We start from the raw sequence: 21,906 nt of genomic DNA on the forward strand, positions 1-21,906 counted from the left end.
GGGGTGTATGGATTTCAACTGGAATAGCCCATTTTGGAGCAGATGACCCTGAATGGGCAACTCCATTTGAAATTCATACTCCCTATGTGGAGGATTAGGTCATGTCTTCCATTGGGATGTATGGATAACTGGAATAGCCCATTTATACATGAGCACTTTCCACCAAGATTAACTGCCATGAAAGACAAAATCCAACTAGTCTTAGTGACCAATAATTACAGAAATAATGTGCAATTTCAATCAAGAATAGATTCTTATTTTGTTTTTCACAAATTTTAATTTAGAGCCAACAAATGAGGTAAAACAAAGAAGAATGCTGTTTCATTCTAGCGCCTATAATTAATGTCAATGCATGTATTATAGTTTGATCAGCTCTTAATTGGTGGGAATTGTTAGGCTTTTACCACTACGCCGTAAAGTAGACCCATGTTAAGAGTGATACAGTTTGTTTATCTGATTTATTTTGTGCGTGTTAAATAAAGTAGAAAGAGTACATGTATAGGACTGATTAATACTTTTTGGTGAGATGTCACAAGACAACTCTCAAAATAATTATATTGCTATTAATCTGCGATGTTATATGGCCCGCCGATTATAAGCTGACCAAACTATAGCTTGACGATCATTATTGAGCAGATGGGACATATAAATAAGAAGTAAGATGAATAGCGATATACACACAGTTTATACGTCAATGTTTCAATGATACACATGCACGAGATGTGTCAACCATCACTCGATCGGTGAACTCGGAATAAAACCTGAGATCTTCAGGTTTATTATTAAGCACTTCAGGCTAAGTATTTTGATCACATGGTATTTTAGTACACCTTTGGGCATTACAATCATTAAGCACTTCAGGCTAAGTATTTTGATCACATGGTATTTTAGTACACCTTTGGGCATTACAATCATGCAAAAGGTAGAAATTCAAGAAAAACTGAGGGCATCGTTGTGGAGCAAATGACACATAGCTTTAATTATATCCTTCATTTATAGATTCTTATTCATTGATTGCTTAAAAGTGTGTCACGTGATCAAAAATAAACACACTATTCTGGAAAGAAGTGGAAAAAGTACTATTTACGTCCGTAAATAGTACCTCCAAGCCGTAAATAGTACTTCTGGATATTACTATTTACAGATAGCAGCATACCTCGCAGTCCATAAAGCATAAAAATAACATTGACTATGAGAATATTTTGTCACTGCCGTAAAACGGCACCACAACCATGGCGAAATATTTAATCAAGCTGGAGTGGCTGGTTCTACTGAAGAAGATTCACGATTTCAGCTGTTTAATTTGAACTTTTTTACCAGTTCTATACTAAAAGGCAGTAAACCTTTGACGGGCGCGTATTGTAGGGATACATCACGTATGTACTGCGTTGCACGCACTTGTCTCTGATTGGCTGCTGAGGCGATCTGTTGTTGCCGAGTGGAAATTTATGAATGAACTGTGCGCCGTACGCGTTGTTAGCGCCGAATTTGCAAAATCACGGTAGTCGCGCTCGTCAAAGGTTTGCTGCATTTGACTATAGCGCAGGAATATTTACTGAATTCAGTATATAGACCAACACAGAGACTCAGATTCAGAGCGACACTGACATGGTAAGCTTAAAAACAAACACTGACAGTGCGAGACCAGTCTCGGCCCGCCTAGGCCATGCATGCTGGCATGAAGGTAGCCGGCCTATAGCTAGTACCATGCATATGGAGGCCTATCGAGTTCGAGTTTTCACATGTAAATCTTTTTACATGTAGGCCTAACAACTTGAACAAATAAACACTGAAAGTGAGTAAGCTTAAAAACCACTAACACATGAACATGACAGTGCGAGTTTTTGAACCGCCTAAACCGGCCTACTGTGCATAGGCCTAGGCCTATCTTGAAGCATGGTGGAGTTTTCATATCATCTTTTAACCAATCAATGAACAAAAAATCTATGAATGAAGGATATAAACAAATATATACTGCCTTCATTCGAGGTTCTCAGTAAAACTATGGTCCTCGCTGAGATCAATAGTACTATTGATCTCACCTCGGGCCCATAGTTTTAACCAGAACCTCTCATGGCAGTATATATTTGTATACTATCCTGACATGACAGAACAGGCCAGTTAAGCTAGCCAAAATGCACCCTCATGAGTTCTTGTTGGATGCAATCTAGCCAAATAAGACAATCCCCATCCCTATATGTGGCATTGGTACTGCCGACAAGGGAAGGGGAGCAAGCTCATGGACCCATTTGCATATGGGGCATCGCAAGGCCTGACAAAATAAAAAGTTACGAGATCAGGGGCTGTTAAAATAAGAAAAAAAACACACTAAAAGAAAAAATGTTCATAATCCCAAAGCCCTACCCTTTTCTGATTTTCTGTGCAAGCGAAATAAATTGAGGGTCAACAATTCAACAAATTATGTAAAAATCTGTCAGATTTTTCAATTTTTATGCACATCAGCTACTTGACTAACAAATTTCACATGGAACACCCTACATCTATATTACAGGGTGTCCCAAAAGTAACTTAACATTGTAAACTTGCCATAACTTGCCTTGGGTTTATAGTGTTGTTACAAAAATTGCACAGTATGTAGATAATCCTTTTAGAAATGTTATGATACCAAACATGCCTATGTGGTCATGACCCTTTGGCATGAAATTAACGGATATCTACCGTGCCGTAAAACCCACTTTTATAAACGCAAAATAAGTCTCATCATTTGAGACGTGATAACACGATATAACGTGTTATCGATTAAAATATGTTTTGTTTAATTTTGCTATGTTTGTTTGATTGATTGTTTGTTTGTTTGTTTGTTTTCAATGCGTAATCTTCATTTCGTGTTTTATCTGGATTTTATATGGAAACTGCTTAAGATCTTTTCTGAGGATTCGATGAACAGTTGTACGCGGTACGTTATTCTCCATTGAAAGTCGACGTACTGATCGTTTTGGGTTTTTTGCCACCGCTCTTCGTATGACATCTATGTTTGTAGCCGATCTTCCTGTTCTTCCACGTCCTGCCTGAGGTAGATCATGAACAGATCCAGTTGATAGGAATTTCTGCACTAGTTGCTGGATCGTATTTCGGCTGGGTGCATAAGTTACATTAAAATGCTCCTTGGACTTTTGAGTAGAGTTTGTCCGACTTTGTCTCGGCAAAGAACCATACGATCTGAATCCGTTGATCTATAGGAAACTCATCTTCACTTCAACTGTTTTAAAGTAAAGTTTAATATTGTCAATATATCCTAATTTTAATCTAAAGCAACTGTCACGCTTACGCTAGGCCATGTAATCCATGAATGTTCATACCTAAATGTAGCATGTGCAGTGAGTGAACCAACTCTATCGTTCAGGGAAGCACATCATTCATGTGCTTGAACAAAGAACATACTTATGAGCTTGCTTTTGTGGGTTTGATACAAACATATGTACAGTCGCACAGTAAGGTCAAGGGGTCATCAATAATGCTGTTTTTGGTATCAGAATAATTCTAAAAGAACAATCTATGTGAATATGTTATCCATTTTGGTATGACGTAGGAAATATTTGAGATATGGCAAATTCACAATGTTAAGTTACTTTTGGGACACGCTGTATATACAAAGAAAGAATTCGCCATTGCATAATCCCCCTTTATGGCTAAATAAAACCAGGAAGATAATGAAACAATAAGGACAACACTTACTTTCACAAATAGTGTCCAACAGAACAACACATGCCTGCAAAGTAATAGTCAACAAGAATTAGATGTATATGTGGCCACAAAAATATTCAAATTAACTCATTAATATTGATTTCAAATATACAGACAACCTGGTGCCAACTTGATCGAGGTTTAGGCCTCGAAATAACGGACCTTTACCTTTGAAATTTCAAGAGAGAGAATTAGCTACGGCGATCACGGTATGTAGATTGTAGAAATTTGAAAAACCCGGGTTGAATTTGAAAACTTGATGGGAAACTAAAATGCAAGTGTACTCAGGGAGCTGGACGTATTATATGAATCAGATTTTCCAGTGGAACAACATGAGAGAGGGCCATTGAAAAAAGTTTACCTCAAACAACTCCCCACCCGGGTTTACAAATGGGTACCGACTTTATTCAGTGCCAATCAGGTAACACGCACTGTGGAAGAGGTGTAGCAATGGCAGTAACATTATATGGAGGGGGAGTCTAGCCCAATCGCTTCCAGCAAGAGACTCTGGCCTGTGAACACAGGTCTGTCCCCTTTACCTACCTTTTGCACTGCTGTAGCAGAAGACGACGATTCATCAACTTCAATTCTAGACCCATATCCATTGGCAATTAAGAGCTGAGAAATATCTGAAAATAAAAAAAAAAAAATACAAATCAAAACAATTAAATATATAAGCGTATGTCTACTCTATGTCTAGTTGTTTTAAGGTTGATATCTAAGAAGACAGTTCATTTTCATTATTTTTACCTCACATTCTCATTATTTTTTCTTCATTTTTATTTTTCTCAAGGAAAAACATCTATCCGCGAAATTCTGTGCTTTCCGTTTTTTTCTTAAATTCCGTGGATTTTTCCGTTTTTCCGGGACATGGAGAACTTGCCACTTTAGATTAAGGTCATGTCTTCTATAGGGGGTGTAACTATGAATTTCAAAATGTAATATCTCAGTTTTGGTAAACAGCGACCTTAACAAAGACAGAGGACGCCACCACCTCCCAATATCATACAACCGGCTCATTGCGTCACATGCTAGTTCATGTGACTCCTCGAACTTCCCAGTAACATCAGTTGGCACCGAAGGTCGATGGATGTCGGCCGCAGGCCACCACAGCTAAACAATTAAGTCGTGAGAAATTGGTTCAACTTTTCATTCATTCAGTTTTGGTCTGTAACCATTACCTTTCATGATGTCAGTACATATTTCTTGTGCCTCTTCCACACACATCAACGAGCAACGTCCAACGTCACTGGTAAATGTTGTGAAGGCTTGAGACTGACCCAAATTAGATGTGATGAATAGGTCAAAGGTCATGATGGATTTGACATGCAATCGCCATAGTAACTCCAGAGGCAATGGTCCCTGTGGAAAACAAGAAAACAGGAATTTTGATATAGCTTTTCATTTGTTTCATAAAAGAAATGTCTCTACTTTCAACAGTTTATTTACTACCCACTCTGTAAAAGTGCTCATTTTCATGTGTATAGGTTTTTGTGCTTTACAGATTTTGAATTATACTTTGCTATACATTTTGGTGTATTCATTATACATTTGGGTGTATTCCTAATACATTTAGGTGTATTCCTAATACATTTGGGTGTATTCCTAATACATTTGGGTGTATTCCTAATACATTTAGGTGTATTCCTAATACATTTGGGTGTATTCCTAATACATTTGGGTGTATTCCTTATACATTTGGGTGTATTCCTTATACATTTGGGTGTATTCCTTATACATTTAGGTGTATTCCTAAAACATCTTAATACTAATTATAGAGAGTTTGTCCGTCTGTCTGCGCGCTACCTCGTGCACACGGTGCGCTATCGCGGAGTATCAACGGGATTGTGCGCGGAGTACAGTGCACGCATCGGAAAGCATTACAGTGTGACTAACAGGTGCATCTCAACGGACCAATAGGCCTATTTTCAATACATATATTTCGATATACGGAACATAGGCCTATTTCAGCAGAACATGGCTATTTCCGGGGTCCTCCAGAATGGTTACCATAAAAATAATCAGTTATGGTAAGGGCTATAACCGCGTTTGCGTACACAATCACGTTTCTCCCGATTGATTTTATTACTTTAGTAACAGCCTCCAATGGACAGGGCTTGGAAGAGGCGAATGGTGGATTTCCAGATTATGGGTAGGCCTACCGAACTACCTAAGTAAGCATCACAGCTACAAAACAAACATATTTGATTAAGTTGTGTCAAGTTGAGTCTTGATCATTGAGAGACGCATTTCAAAGTAGTTTGAAAGGTCATGGCAGGTATATTGGTAACGGGTTTTGGATATTTTGAAATAGGCCTATCACGAGAACCGCCCGACCGAGAACCGCGAAATCTAGTTTAGGTATATTCTTAATTCATTTGGGTGCATTTTTATTACATTTGGGTGTATTTAGGTGTATTCCTTACACATTTAGGTGTATTCTTAATTCATTTGGGTGTATTCCTAATACATTTAGGTGTATTCCTAACACATTCAGGTGTATTCCTAATACATGTGGGTGTATTCCTAATACATTTAGGTGTATTCTTAAAACATTTAGGTATATTCTTAATTCATTTGGGTGCATTTTTATTACATTCCTAATACATTTAAGTATATTTGGATGTAGAAAATTACCTTGGCATTGAGTTCCTTGACAAATTGCATCCTGTCAAAAGAGTGTGTTTCTTTCAATGTGGCAACAATGTCCAGGATAGATTCAACAGCATTCTGAAAGCAAACAAGCACATTTATTTTATTTATGTAAACTTTCTTTAGCCCTTCAAAGACAAAGGACTTAGTTGAAAGGAGGCCCTGCAAGTATATTTAAAACTGGTAAAATGTGAGCTACTGACCTGTACAGTAACAATATAAATTATAACTCATTTACATAACACCTCCATTTACAAATATCAATATTACAATTTTAAATGAGTTTAGAAGTTAGGGGATGATAAGCGAGTGGATTATTGAAAATGTGGGCAAAATATGCAAATAAAATGAAACTATACAGCACATCAGCCCATCATATCCTATCACCATACCAAGTTTGAAGTTGATTTGTTATTGCATTCAAGCTGCACAGTGGATTAAAGGTCGCCCAGATGGACAGCCAACCATCCAACCAACCAGGCAGACAGGCAGCCAACCATGGCTGGCAGCCATCTGGATGAAAACATAAGCCCCCACATATGTGTGGGGGCTAATAAAATTGTGTTTTCTTGTTAAATGCTAGAAATGCACTTACCACCTTCTTGATTCACCAATGTAAGTTAGTTATAAATGGTATACCTTCACTTTACAGTTACACAAGTACAATGTGCTATATTTGAATTAAAATCCATATACCCCCTGTGGAAGTCATAACATGTAATCTCCCACACAGTGAGTGTGAATTTCAAATGGAGTTAATTACCTGAATGGGTGACTTCATTTGAATTCCACACTACCTGTATATGAGATTACGGTCATGTCTTCATTATGGATTTCAACTGGAATAGACCAATGTTTATGACAATGGGCTATTCCATTGAAAATCCACACTACCCCTGTGGAAGAGTCGGTTAAAGTCTTCCACAGAGGGAGTATGAGTTTTGAATAGAATAGAGAATTGGGTAACTAACATTTGAAAAACTCACTCCAGTTGTGGAAGATATAGGTAAAGCCATAATACAGAGGGAGTATGGGTTTCAAAATGATTAATCCTGACCAATTACATTTGAAAAACATACTCCCCATGTGGATTATAAATGGAATAGCCCAATTACCTTTGCCTCTTTATCAAAGTATGGACACTTTGTAGGTTCATACTGCTGAAGAACTTCACTCAATTTGGCAACACACACATTAGCTGCTAGTGTTGCCAGTGGTATGCCAGCTGCTTCCGACTGCGCTTTGAGATAGGATATACAGGAATCAACTGCAATAAGGGAAAATAGCATAAAAAACTTTATTGGAATCCATTGTATCAGTCACACAATAGCCACCCCCCTACAGGTGCACTGAAAAGAGGGTGCTTACACAGTTGCAGGGATGCCAACCTTGCAACTCAAGAAACTGTACTCACAGACCCCAAAACTGTATTTTGCCATACAAAACTGTATTTTTTGAGATTATGTGTAATTTTACTTGTAACTAGCTATAAACATTAAAAACTAACTTCAGCTAAAATGACCCGTTGCATACCTGCCAACTTTTGAAAACTAGAAATGGGGACACTTGTGAAGCATAGCGAGCGTAGCGCTCGCGACTACGGCCGGGGTCCAGGGGCCCGCCTTATGAATTTGCAATCAAATTTGGCAATGCCAAAGAACCATTCCATCAAAGTAATAAATCAATACATAAAGATGCTTCCTTTACGAGTTATCACTCATTGAAAGTGCTACTTTGCTATACTTAACATGGAAAGCGGCCATCTTAAAGTCGTCATATTTCCTTAATCACATGACTGATCAAGCTGATTTTCGGATATGTGATGCACAGTTAAAAATTAATTATTAAATTAATCACTATAGTATCAGTCAATAGGCCCAACATCGGGTTTTGTTCATGTTTTCAAAAAAAAATTGAACAGTGTAATGTCAATGTCAATTAGAAGACTATACTGGGTAGGCCTACAATGTATAGTAATTTGTCTATATGTATGCATGGTTAAAGAAAAATATTAAAAATATTAATGTGCCACTGCGTGCAGTCATTGAGAAAACAAAAGCGGAAAGCATCTTACAGGCTTACTCTTTTGCAGACCTAAATAGTTAACTAAATACCTCCAGAAGACGTAGCATATAGCAGTTAGATGAAGATGCTTTAAAATAAAAAAATATTAATGTGCATGAAAAATTCGGAAGTCAGGAGAAAATTATTTCGGAAACCATCTTGTAGGCCTATTAAATATTTCTTTAATGTGCATGCATCGTGCGAAAGTCGGAAGTAAAAGGAGGTCGGAAAACCTTCTTGTAGGGTTATTCTTTTGCACCAATAGAGCTAAATAGTTAACTAAATAACTTCAGAAGACATAGCATTAGGTGGTTAATAAAAAATATTAATGTGCATGAAAAATCTGCAAGTCAGAAGAAAATTATTTCGGAAACCATCTTGTAGGCTTATTAAATATTTCTTTAATGTGCATGCATGGTGCGAAAGTCGGAAGTAAAAGGAGGTCGGAAACCTTGTTTGCTTATTCTTTTGCACCAATAGATCTAAATAGTTAACTAAATACCTTCAGAAGACATAGCATTAGGTGGTTAATAATTTTTTTTTTTCGATAGGCTAAACAGAAAATCGTATTTTTGTAGGGGAAAACGTAAAATCGTATTTTAAACAAAAAATAGTACAAAATACGGCAAAATCGTACTAGTTGGCATCCCTGCAGTTGTCATTTGAAAAATTTGGTATAGGGGGCTTATGAGGGAGGGGGTAATAACTAGGTTGAATATACAGTCACTCAATCTACCTACATGTACCGTATAATATCAAATAAACGCCCCTGGGTCAAAACATTTTCGAAAGGGGGCGTTAATTGAAAGTCTTTTATATAATGATAATTCCGATTAAAAACAACGCTAGTACCATCTGGCAGTGCAATTATTATATCACTCGTACATAAATTCTAGACAGTTCATTGGTTGATAGCCATTTATCATTTTTACCATCAGCCTCTCCATGTGATAGTTTTTACCATCATAGTGCTGCGCCGTAGTGCACCTGCGCCACGCCAAGCCATGCACTGACTTTTAGATTCGCCGATTTAGTTATGGGGTGGACAGTGGACACCAAAATGTTAAGTATAATGGCAAAACATGGTGTTATGTTGATGAAAAAATGTATTCCCTATCTTAAATAGTATTTTTGAGAAATTTATGTATGAGTGATATAAAAAAAATATTAACTGTCTTAAATTTCCTGCTCGTGGAATGGAACAATCCATCTTTCACCTCATGATTATATTTCGACCCATCACAGTCACACTCAAAGACAGTTAATATTTGTATACTGGTACATTGGGTATATATACAAATGGGGGATGATTGTTCTAAATATTTAAATTCATGCACTAGCCCTTCTCCGGTTATAAGCCCACCCCCATTTTTGAAGTGAAATCTGCCATTTACATTGGGGGGGTGGGCTTATACCCGAGTGGTTACGGTATTTGCAAACATTTTCTTACCCGAAAATTGTCCATGCGTGTGAGATATTGTGTCATCTTTGTTGACTTCTGAAGGGATCACATTTCTTGATGAATTCTGCAAACTGGAGCTCTATAAGGAACAAACCAAAAATAAAAGTCCTTTCGTTAGGGGGAGGGGGTCAAAAATGTTTGTAAAAAACTAGTTAAAATTTCGGTCAGAGTTGGGTTTTTTTTAAGTTAGAATTTTTAATATTTCAGTTCAGACTTACATTATAGGGATGAAGTGAGGGGGTCATCAGAATCCTAACAAAGGCACTTTAGTTTATAAGATGTCATCAAACTTTTGGTTTAGTTCCTGATGGAACATGAAATGTACCGTACTGACGTGAGTATAGTCCCACCCCATTTTCGGGTGAACATTTTTCAAAATTGGGGGTGGGGGGAGGGGGTGGGACTATACTCGAATTTCAATTTTTTTTTTTTTTTTTTTTTTCGGCTTTGGAGTGTCCCAGGACCTAGACCTAAATGCTAGGATCATTCATGGTTGACCTAAAAAAAAATAAAATTCAAGATGTTTTGTATTTTTAATATGAAAATTGATAATTTGTATTCATGTCATACTCTATTTTAATGATTTCAAAATGCATTGAATTTGAATGCATTCTTTTTTTTTAATTTCTGAAATTTTTCGAAAATTTGGGGTGGGACTTTACTCGAAGGTGGGACTATACTCGCGTCAGTACGGTAGTAACAGATAACTAAACACTGTAGCTTGGCAGTATATTAACGCTTTCGCTCTAGGTGCTTTAGGGCTCTGGTATGAATGTTTTGACAGTATATTTTATGTGACATGAGAGCACATCAGACATATCGAATTGAATATGAGGAATGTCCTTCTGATATTATCAAGTAATTTTTAATTTTTGAAATTTGCAATGACAAATGATTAAAATTTGATATTTCTAAAATGTTTGATATTTAACAGTCCTCGAAGTAAACTTTCTAAATCTAATGATATGTAGTGAAAGTGTATGTAGCTGGGAGGAAAAGCCGATGATCAATTGAAAATTTTGACCTTTCATATTGTAGATATATACATTTTTCCCAAAAAGGACCCAATTGATTTCATCCCAGCTACATACACTTTAAGTAAATATCATTAGATTTATAAAGTTTACTTCAAGTACTGTATATTATATATATCGCAAATTTCAAAAAATTCAAATTATTTGATATCATTAGGACATTCTTTTTTTTTCTCTGTTTTTATTGCCCTGTACTTGGAACTGGTGGGTGGAGAAAGATACATCGAGATAACCACCAGTCCCTTCTTTAAGTCAGCTACATGACTACAACAAGTGCAACCATTAATTGCAAAGCATTCAAATAAATTGCTATAAGGGATATTAAAACAAAGGTAATTGATTCCCACCACTCGTAAAAGATGCTGTGATATAGGCCTATAGCTGCAAAAGCTGAAGCCAGGACAGATGAAACAGCAAGCCTATGGCAAAAGGACAACTCAAAAGCTAGACAATGCCTGGCTAAGACAAATGAAAAAGGCTATCATTAGGACATTCTTCGTATTCAGAATACAATTCGATATGTCTGATGTGCTCTCATGTCCCACAAAAAATACTGTCCAAACGTTCAAAGTTAATTTTGGATAGGGCACTTATTAATATGACGAAATGAAAGTGTAGTGGGGATTTACACACAAAATACAGCGCAGAAGATAAAATCATCATAATCCTATAGATGCTGGAAGCTTATGGTTTAGGAGGGAAGAGGTTCCACTACGAACAACTCAATTATATAACAGAGCTTCCTATTGGCTAAATCCTTACCTCTTTAATAAGTAGGTCCAATTGTTGATGATGATCTATAAGTTGTAGAACAGCTTCTCTTAGCAATGTCTTACTGCCTCCTGATAATGGCCTCTTATGGAGCTTCCTATTGGCTAATCAAAAATTAGAAAAATCTTTTTTTTTTTAATCATCCTGATTGGTTGATTTTAAAATAATTAATAATGACGATATATAGCGCCGGTATCCGCCTTCGACACTCAATGGCGCTTGACACAACAAGTTCAAAAGATCTGAGAAAAGTATATCAACATGGTGACACAGTTCATAAGAAAAATAGTCAAATACTAAAAGAGTCACTTTTGAATGCCTCATTGTACAGATGGGTCCTAAGTCCAAATTTGAAAGCTGTGATATTGTCACATGTTCTTAGTACGGTACTACAAGCAGTGTGTTCCATAGTTTAGGTACACCAACTTCGAAGGATCTATCTCCCCATAGGGTTCCTGGGCGAAGCTCCAGCAGGCGTCCATTGTCTGTTGATCTCAATCCAGCTTTTTTCGGAGTGAAAGTAATCATGACAACAAGAGCCAATTGGTTAGCCCAAATAATTCAGTCCCAGAACAAAATATTTACTTTCTGACCATGGAAAGCATGATAGAAAGTTCAAATTTGCCAATGAGTCAAGGGTTTATTCATATATTTCCATGACTAAATGGTTATGGCCCTCGGACATAAACAACTGTTTAGTCATGAAAATAATATGAATGCACCCTGTTCATATTAATTATCAGAACATTTTGTGATTCTAATTTTATCAAATAACAAAAAATAGTAAGTAATATTATTAAAAATGTGATTTTCTTTTATTTCCCCTGCCCCGTGATCGCACATTCAGCTATTGTCCTACCTAATACCCAATGACCCCCTTTTAAAAAAATCAGGTACTCAATGACCCCCCGTTTTCTATTTCCTGCTACCCAATGACCCCCTTTTTATTCCCAAAAGTTAACATCCAGTTGCTTGATTCAAGTTCCCAAGGTGGCCAAGTTTCTTTTTCACAGTTTTGGCACTTAATGTGCTCAATAACACCATTTTGGCAATCTTGTACCCAATGACCCCAATTTTACAGTTTGTTACCCCAAAAATGGCCCACTTTATATAAAGCTTCATACCGAATGACCCCATTTTTATTCAGGTTGTGTACTGAACAACCCCATATTTTTGTAATTGTACATGTATTTGACCTGAAAGCCCCCTACTTTTAACATGGCCTAGGCACATCCCTGTCATTTCAGTTACATGTAGGGAGTGCCTCCCCCAGGGTGTAACTATCGTGTTCTAATTCGAGTATGTAAGTTATTCACCCCTTGCCCTGAGGCTAGGTTTGCCAGGAGCCTACATGGCATCTTCTACACACTCAATGATCATCCCCGCATAAAAAATAAAATGTCGGTGATTTAACATGCACTTCATCTAAGCATGACCTAGTTATCAGCACACTTCAACAATTATTGCTCCGCTGCAATTCATGCATTAGGATATATCAGCAGGCTGCAAAATACCCGAAGGCAAATTGCCCCCTGACAGTTGCCTTGATGCCCTATTAATTGCTGACTATTCTTTAACAACCCGCGGTTTGCCGATGATGTTGTGTTAATGGCAGATTCAGAGGAAGATCTTCAATCACTTGCAACTCTAGTCCACACTCAAAGCAGGAAATTTGGCCTCACTATAAGCAAGGGAAAACTGAAGTACAGATCATCAACATAGTCAGCCACCCAATAACCATCTTCATAGAAAGTGACCAACTGAAGCAAGTCCAAACCTTCACCTACCTGGGAGGAGTTATCACAGAGAATTCAACCAGTACGGAAGACATCAAACGGAGGATTGGACTAGCAATGGGAAGCATGCGGAAGTTAACCACAATATGGAAGTCAAAAGAAATTAGTATTGACACAAAAATGGAACTCTACCAACCAGGTGTTAATCTTGTCAATAGCAATTACATATGGGGCAGAAGCTTGGACGCTCAAGAAAAGAGACGAGAAGAGATTGTTGGTGTTCGAGATGTCTTGTTTTAAAGATGGATAATGGGAGTCTCCAGAAGAGATAGGCTACGGAACACATCAATAAGAGAGGCAACAAGCAGTCAGGTCACAATACTAGACAAAATCAAAGCCAAACAACTGTTCTACTTTGGTCACATCATATGTATGCCAAAGGACAGATACCCTAAACATGCCCTTGAAGGTAGAATACCTGGACACAGGCCTAGAGGTAGACCCCCAAAGCGCTGGCTTGACAACATAAAAAAACAGCTGCCAAGAACTTGGGATTACATCAATCTACAATTCAAGGAGTATGGTCACAAACAAAGGCATATGGACTTCCATGGTGAGTGAAACGGCTGGCTCCAAGGTTCCCAGGATCCGAGGGAGGAAAGCAATAAGTCCAAGTAAGTCCAAAGTCAATTCTTTAACATGTGCCCTTTCAAATTTGCCTTGAAATGGGCACCCTTCAGAATCCTTATTTTATGCCGTATCAGAATCATTTCCCCTTCACCAAGTCCGCAACTGATGCACAGGTACTCTCAGAGAATTAGATTGTGATTACCCCCAACAGCTCCCCATTTTACAACCAGTGGTGGAGTGAAGCAATGGGAATTAAGGGGGTACTACACCCCTGGCCAATTTTGTGCCTATTTTGGCATTTTTCTCAAAAATTATAGCGCATTGGTGACAAGTAAGATATGTATATTATAGGGGCAAGGACTACAACTACTGCACTGAAAATTTATCAACTCAAGGCAAGTAGTTATTGATTTATTGATCAAATATTGGTTTTCCCTCATTTTTGACTGTAATTCCACAACTGTTGTCTGTGCTGAAATAAAATTTCCAGTGTAGTAGTTGTAGTCCTTGCCCCTATAATATACATATCTTACTTGTCACCAATGCGCTTATAATTTTTGAGAAAAATGCAAAATAGGCACAAAATTGGGCAGGTGTAGTACCCCTGCTAAGCTATCTTGCCCAAGGACGCAACACACCGACCGTGGACCTGCAACATTTTGATTATGAAGCTCGTGGTCGCGCCCCAACCATTAGCCAGTCCTCTTAGCCTTATACTCCAGAGTATAGTCATACTGTTTCACTCCCGAGAGTATAGTCGTACTGTGTGCGGTGCAAAGGGTGCGAGCGGAAACACAGATTCGCTGAGTGCAGATGAAATGGTGCCGATGTGCGAGTAAAAAAGTCCTCTTCCATTCTAGTGAAACGATAGTGAATTCAGTCTGCTTTGGAAGGTCTCCAAAGACGGGGCAGATACGACTGAAGCTGGTACCGTAGTGCGTTCCACAGGCAAATTAATGACGCTCAGGAAGAATGAGAACTGGTAGGACTGAATCCTGCAGGTGGCTGCCTCTGGTTTTGTTAGTACTCATAATAGCTGGAATGAATTTAGGTTGAACCACTTAACTTGGAATTAGGCCTGGCATTTTCGGGTAATTTTGTACCGGGTGCCCGCCGCATTTTTCGGGCGGGTAACCGGGTACCCAAAACAAAAAAAAAAAAAAAAAAAAAAAAAAAAAAAAATTATTAAAAAAAAAAAAAAAATTCAAGATACTTTGTATTTTTAATATGAAAATCGATACTTTGTATTCATGTCATACTCTATTAAAGGAGTATTTCGTGATCCTAGCATCCTCTTTTTATGACATTTTTCGGTACATATCCACGAAAAAACCTATTCCCAAAATGTCAGTTGATTCCGATTTTGCGTTTGCGAGTTATGCATGATTTATGTATTACACTGCTCCATAGAACGAAATTCAAATTTCACGATATCTTTGCAAAACGAATTAATCTGCAAGAAATATTTTGTACATAAACATTATGTAGCCAGAGGTTTCCAGTGATATAAAAATATCAACTTTTTTTGAGAAAAGTGGGGGGATGAGGCTGTGGATCACAAAATGCCCCTTTAATGATTTCAAAATGCATTCAAATTCAATGCATTGACACAGCTAAAATAATCGACCGGGAATCGGGGATCGTTAAAACGTCAACAAATTTCAAAACACAGAAAGCAGTAAACTTAAGGGGGTACTACACCCCTGCCAATTTTTTTGCCTATTTTTGCACTTTTCTAAAAAGTTATAGTGCATTGGGGACAAGTAAGATATGTTTATTATAGGGGCAAGGACTACAACTACTGCACTGGAAATTTTATTTCAGCACAGACAATAGTTGTGGAGTTACAGTCAAAAATGAGGGAAAACCAATATTTGATCAATAAATCAATAACTACTTGCTTTGAGTTGCTGAATTTTCAGTACAGTAGTTGTAGTCCTTGCCCCTATAATATACATGTCTTACATGTACTTGTCACCTATGTGCTATAATTTTTGAGAAATATGCAAAAATAGGTACAAAATTGGCCAGGGCCAGGGTGTAGTACCCCCTTAATGGTGAGCGGTCCGAATTTTGAGCCATACAAGTTTACGTGGTGACCTACATTATCTAGGTATCCCAGGCAAACCTTAGTTAACACATTTGCTAGTCAGTCAAATTCGCCGACAATGTCAATGCATTATTTACATAGAAATTTAAAACAACTGGCCGAAGAAGGAAACGTACATAAATATGTTTTCTATACTTCACTTGACCCAAATATATGATTTTTATGGTTATAAGACAATCGACATGGAATTTTAGAGGATTTTGATAGCAGTTCCATTAAAAAAGCTGCTATCATAATGAGACTAAGATCTAGAAACACCCCGAAATGCCGTTTTGGGAAATTTTGCTAGCTGAATCTTTTTGATGAAAGTCAATCTTTGACAAGATGTAACTTTGCTACGGAAAGTGCAATGAAAAAAAGGTTTTCAGTTTTGGCTTTGTTTACTCAAGAGCTTTAATTTGATATATAAAATGATGCAGTTTGATGGCAAATTTGAATTCACCTAGCATACCTACATTATCCTCATGGTGACAGAGACTCACTACTGGTCGCATGTCACAAGTTGGTACCCCCAAAAAGTTGGAGGTGTTACAATTTTTCGAATGTAGACGAATGAAAAATGTCATAGTGAACCAACCCCTTGTCCTATTGACCTACTTTGGGTCTCATTTTAAAGCTAAAGAACAGGGCTAAAACTGTGTAAGCTAGTACTGAAAAGTGAGTCAAACTAAATAAATGGCATCAGCTGGAATTGAAAATTGATGGGGTGGAGGAGCAGGTGGGTCAGGAGCAGGTGGGTCAGGAGTAATGTATTAGCATAGGAAAATGTAAGATTTCCATAGTGTTGGTTTGAATAAATTATTGTATCTTCATAACTCCTTATCATATTGAGCTTTTTAATGTCTCATTTAGAGCCAATTACTCAAAGAAACAAGATTGACTTCAAAATTGATCAATTTCATATTCCATATTAGTTTCTCATTACATTTTGTACCACGGGTTGCCTCTAAATGCACAGAAGTCAATGCAATCACGTGCAAAAACTGCCAAGGTCCATATCTCCTTTAATATTCACTGTATCATGATAAATGTATGTATTTTCTGAAAGGAAATTGCACAAGGAAACTAATTTTTGCATTATAAAAATGGTAGGAAGTAGTGTTGGGAAAATATGAATGATTAATTAAATTTTAATTAAAAAATATCAACTTTTTTTGGCGCACCCTGTATATCGTGAATGCGATTACATAATTTTTTGGAAGGGTGAGACTGATGCATCACTATGTTGTGAACATATCCTAGCACATTGGACAAAATCCAACTTCAGACATTTGTTGTGGGGTATTTTATGTGAATAAGGTCCAATTTGAGAAAAACGCATTTGAAAATTTTGATTTACATTGCGGCCTATGGGCTAATTAGTTATTAATTAGGCAACTACGCCAAAACGATAAACATTTTTGAGGTACAAATGGTATGAGATGTTGCAGTTTTACAATATCTATAACATATTAAAAAATAATTTTTTTGACCATTTTGACCATGTAACACAAAATGGACCACCTCATGACATGCGACCTACTGTAGGGTGCCAGGTCAAAATTTTAAATTGTTAATTGTGTATTTTTTTAAATTTTATCCTAAAGAGTATGTTGAAAGACACTCATTAAAAAAAATTTATCAAAATCGGACCGTCCGTCCCCAGAAACAACCGTTTTAAAGGCGTCAAAAAGCATAATTTTCGTCGTTTTGGTAAAAAGTGCAAAAGAGGCGCTTTTGTAGACAATATGTAAACAAAATTACTGTTTCTTTGACACTGCAATGTTTGTTATTGGAAGTATTCATCCCTTGTCTAACTATATTCTAAGTTTTATTCAAATAGCTATAGCCATTCTTGAGTTATCGCACTTTGAAAAACATCGTTTTGCCTCATATTTGATATTACCCATAATGCATTGCTTTCATGGCTCCACCTGTGAATCAAGCCTGTACAATCTCTATGGGGAATAACAAAAATTGTGCTACATTGAAATACATTTTCTAAAGTACTGTTGTGAAGTTATTTGAAATGCAATTCTTATGTAACTTGGCATGTTGGTAACTAGTACACATGATGTGGATCAAGTTTTATGTTCAATAATTTGATGTTTTGTTAGTTTTAAGGCTTAATTTGCATAAATTAGCATATCTTACAGCGATGGTACAAATGAAGCTCAAGATTTGCTATAATAAATTTGTTTGGTAATGTTTGCAATGTGATCTGTTTACACTTGACAGCAACTGTATAATATTGTTGAGAAGTGAATTAAGTATGAGTGTTCAAATGAACTTTTTAAAATTAAAATAACATACTTAAAATGGGATGTTCCATTTAATTAAAGGGGTAATTTTAATTGTTCTTCAATTTCGACCCTTTGTCTCTTGAGGGAAAACATGATACATGAATGCTCACATTTTCTATTGTAATGTTGCTAATAAAATATACCTGTACTTGAAAGAACACAATTCTAGTCTGTGTCATTTTTATAATGTATAAATATTTTTGTTGAAGATAATAGAGTAGGCCTGCTCAATTCATGGAACAAGTATAGTGAATCAATCCATGTTGAGGATTTTTGTAACTTCAATTTAGGTTCATATGTATTTAAATGTAGGCTTTATGAATTGTTTTGATTATATGTAATGTACATTTGTTTCCTATTTGATGTAAAAATAGGATGATTGAAAAATAAAATAAAAATCATTTAATACAAGTCTCATTCAATTGCTAACTGAGTGGAATATTCCATTTTGTTTATGGGTATTTCAAAGTATAGACCGAGGAGCAATTTAACCCTTGCAAAATGTGAACCAAAAATAAAATTAGAGCTAAGATTAACATCAACAAACAATTCTTTAATTGACTTGATTGAGCATATTCAAAACAAAAAACAAAACAAAACAAACAAACAAAAACCTCAAAGATAAAGTCCCATATCCCCCTAAACTCTCCTGTTTCATGAAATTACCAGTAACTTGAGACCTATTAAAATACGAAAACATTTAAAACACATTTGTGAACAATTAAAGTTAAAAGTCTTAAACTTTTTTTAAGAGATTGATTTGCATGTCTTCCTTTCACATCTCATGTCCCAAACCCCTTCCCATCCCTCTTTCCCGGTCCCCTCCCCCCTCACCACCCAATGTTGGTGTGTATTTTTTTTTTAATTAAATTTTTTTTTTTTTAAACGGGCTTAAATTCGAAAAAAGAAACAACAAAAATGTTGTACCGTATATAAAATAAACATACTAAATAAATAAGTATTATTTAAAAAAAAAGAAAAACTAATCTAAATTTAGGGCTTTGAAAAGTGCCCCTCCAATATCATACACCATGACATCACCCTGCGACATCACCCCTATTCCAAACAATGGAATAGCCCAGCTACACCTCGTGCGCGACTGCAATCCTGCATATACTTGGCCTGTTGGGTGATACCATATTGACCAGCAATCGTAGTAGACAATTAATGAGGGACAACATATTAATGGTTTGCGTGGTTGCATTAAAAACAAATCATTCTATTCACCATCTGCAAGCCTATGATCTTTTTAAACAAAAACCTGTACCACATAACTGCCTGGTTTTTATTGTTTATAAAACTCGGGATAAAACATCTCTAAAATGTACCAGAAGATGAACAGTCATTTTTTTAAATTACAATCACCAACACAGAACCGGCCCCAACCGGCTTCGAAGCGAACCACGTGTTAGTTGAATACGGCAACACATGCAGACTCGACAGCGCGCCGTCATACAGAACAGGCACATGCCTTGGTTTTGCACGTACGCTAGTCATGTGCACTAACAGTGGGGACGATATTGCGTGAGCTAGCTGGCAACACGGCAGCTGATTTTCACCTTGTTTCTCATTGAAACCAACGGGCGGGTATGGTATGACAATGTATGGGAAAGAAAATACACGTGGGCGATTTACAGAGATTTTTTTCAATGGATCTTGTAGCCGACAGAACAAGCTTTATTTTCATATCACATACAGTATATTGGGCCACGGGAACCATATTTCCGTAAGTGATACATTTTTAAAAAAAATATTAAAATACTTTCCTTTCTCAAAAAATCTAGGGATTTCAGTATATAGGGCATTGAAGTCTGTACTTAATATCCAATTAATAAAAATAATCATTTATAGGCGGCGTGTAGTTTCTATTCTGAGATATAAATCACCATTTTGACGAAAAATATTGGAGCCATCAGCAAAAAACCGACCAACATGGCCGCTCGAGTCGGAAAAAAGCTCAACTTTGGAAAATCGTAGATGCAAAAATACTCATCGGATTTCAATATTTTTTGGATTTCTATTTGATTTCATCCCTTTTTAGTTGTATTACGAAGTTGTATAGCTCTATCTTAAATATTAAACCAGAGAAGATGTAATAAAGAGGAGGTTGATCAAGCTATCCTCAAACAAATTATGTGTGAGACCGCTCACTCAAAGTAAATGATGAATCACCCTATTTAGCTGCTTTACAATAGAATACCACAATAGGGTTTGAACCGGGATGGGTGTGATACACAAGTTATGCTAACTGATTTTAGGATAGGTCAGTGTGTGCATGTCATCATGCCATACACACCATGCATGCAGACCCTGTCATCTTGTCAGATTTCAGATAAAATATGACTGAAGTTCCATGGCAAATTATAATTTTTGCTACTTGTTGCCACTTTCAGACTCTATTATTTATGATAAAGAATGTTATCAATTATCAGAATATCTTTATTGGGTTGGCAGGAAATGACAGGAAAATACATAAAATAGTAAAATAGAAATGATCAACAATCATCACCTCTCTAAAAAAATCCTAAAAATTTCTTCTTTAGAAATTTATATATTTACAAAAAACGGTGGATTTGGGGGGAAATTTTACAGCACTCGATTTCTTTCTTGTATTATCCACATGTGGTATCCCATCCAAGCAGCAGGTCCTTAACACACGCGTTTCATACTTTTTAACAAATTCTCTATAGAAACATTGGAAATATTTTCAATTCTGAAGTGAAAAGTGGTCAACCATGGGCGGTCACACACATAACATCATAGGATATTTCAAGTGGATGTCTAACTACTTGAGAATAAAGGACTATGAATAGATGCGACAGGATTACCTACGGGATTATCTCAAGGATATAATTCCGTTGACCCTCCTCTTTATTACATCTTCTCTGATTAAACAAATGAGAGCAATTCTAAAACGTTTGCTTTTTGCGTTCAACAAGCCGTGTGCTTGTGTGTGAACGGAAAACAACGGCACGCCGTGCGCTGCACAGTGGACATGGTGGACACCTACTCAGAGTATTCCTTTTTGGTTGGGTGGGAAATTTCCGTAGGTTCCTCCTGCGTAGCCGTAGAAAGCCCAGGGTGCTATTTGACTTCTTGACCCATTGATCATAAGCTTACAATTACATATATTACATGAAAAATAAATAATAATAAATATACACTACTACAGTCTACACATGTACAGGTATGCATGTATGGGATGCAGAATTCGGAAGGCATGCTTGCAAAATGGCATGCATGTCAATCCAGACTCATTTACCGGTAATATCAAAACTGATGAATAAAAATGAACACAAACCTACCCAAGACATCTTTGAGCTTTTTACTATGATGATGAAGCTTCTGTGTATCCATCTCTGACTAGCTACTAAGTAAATTTCTAGCACGAAAAGGTTTGAACCGCGAGTTCATTCGCCTGAGTTCATTTTTCCCGCTGGTGCGACCTCTTTTGGTTTGT

The 21,906-nt window shown here is 36.8% G+C and overlaps 1 protein-coding gene across 1 annotated transcript in view; it reads right to left on the reverse strand.

Annotated features, from left to right (window-relative positions):
* The window catches only part of LOC140172085 (Fanconi anemia group A protein homolog), a 101,627-nt gene extending 79,723 nt beyond the window's left edge, over nt 1–21,904 (reverse strand). The window contains exons 1-8 of the mRNA XM_072195436.1: nt 21,752–21,904; nt 11,680–11,792; nt 9,872–9,962; nt 7,473–7,624; nt 6,343–6,435; nt 4,887–5,067; nt 4,249–4,334; nt 3,697–3,730 (exon numbers count right to left, since the gene is read on the reverse strand). Of these exons, the coding sequence (XP_072051537.1) occupies nt 3,697–3,730; nt 4,249–4,334; nt 4,887–5,067; nt 6,343–6,435; nt 7,473–7,624; nt 9,872–9,962; nt 11,680–11,792; nt 21,752–21,803 (802 nt within the window). The 5' untranslated portion in view covers nt 21,804–21,904. The remainder of the gene's footprint in view (nt 1–3,696; nt 3,731–4,248; nt 4,335–4,886; nt 5,068–6,342; nt 6,436–7,472; nt 7,625–9,871; nt 9,963–11,679; nt 11,793–21,751) is intronic.
* Nucleotides 21,905–21,906: the final 2 nt, after the last annotated feature.

The sequence above is a fragment of the Amphiura filiformis genome, chromosome 2, assembly GCF_039555335.1.
Source record: "Amphiura filiformis chromosome 2, Afil_fr2py, whole genome shotgun sequence".
In the NCBI taxonomy this organism is placed as follows: domain Eukaryota; kingdom Metazoa; phylum Echinodermata; class Ophiuroidea; order Amphilepidida; family Amphiuridae; genus Amphiura; species Amphiura filiformis.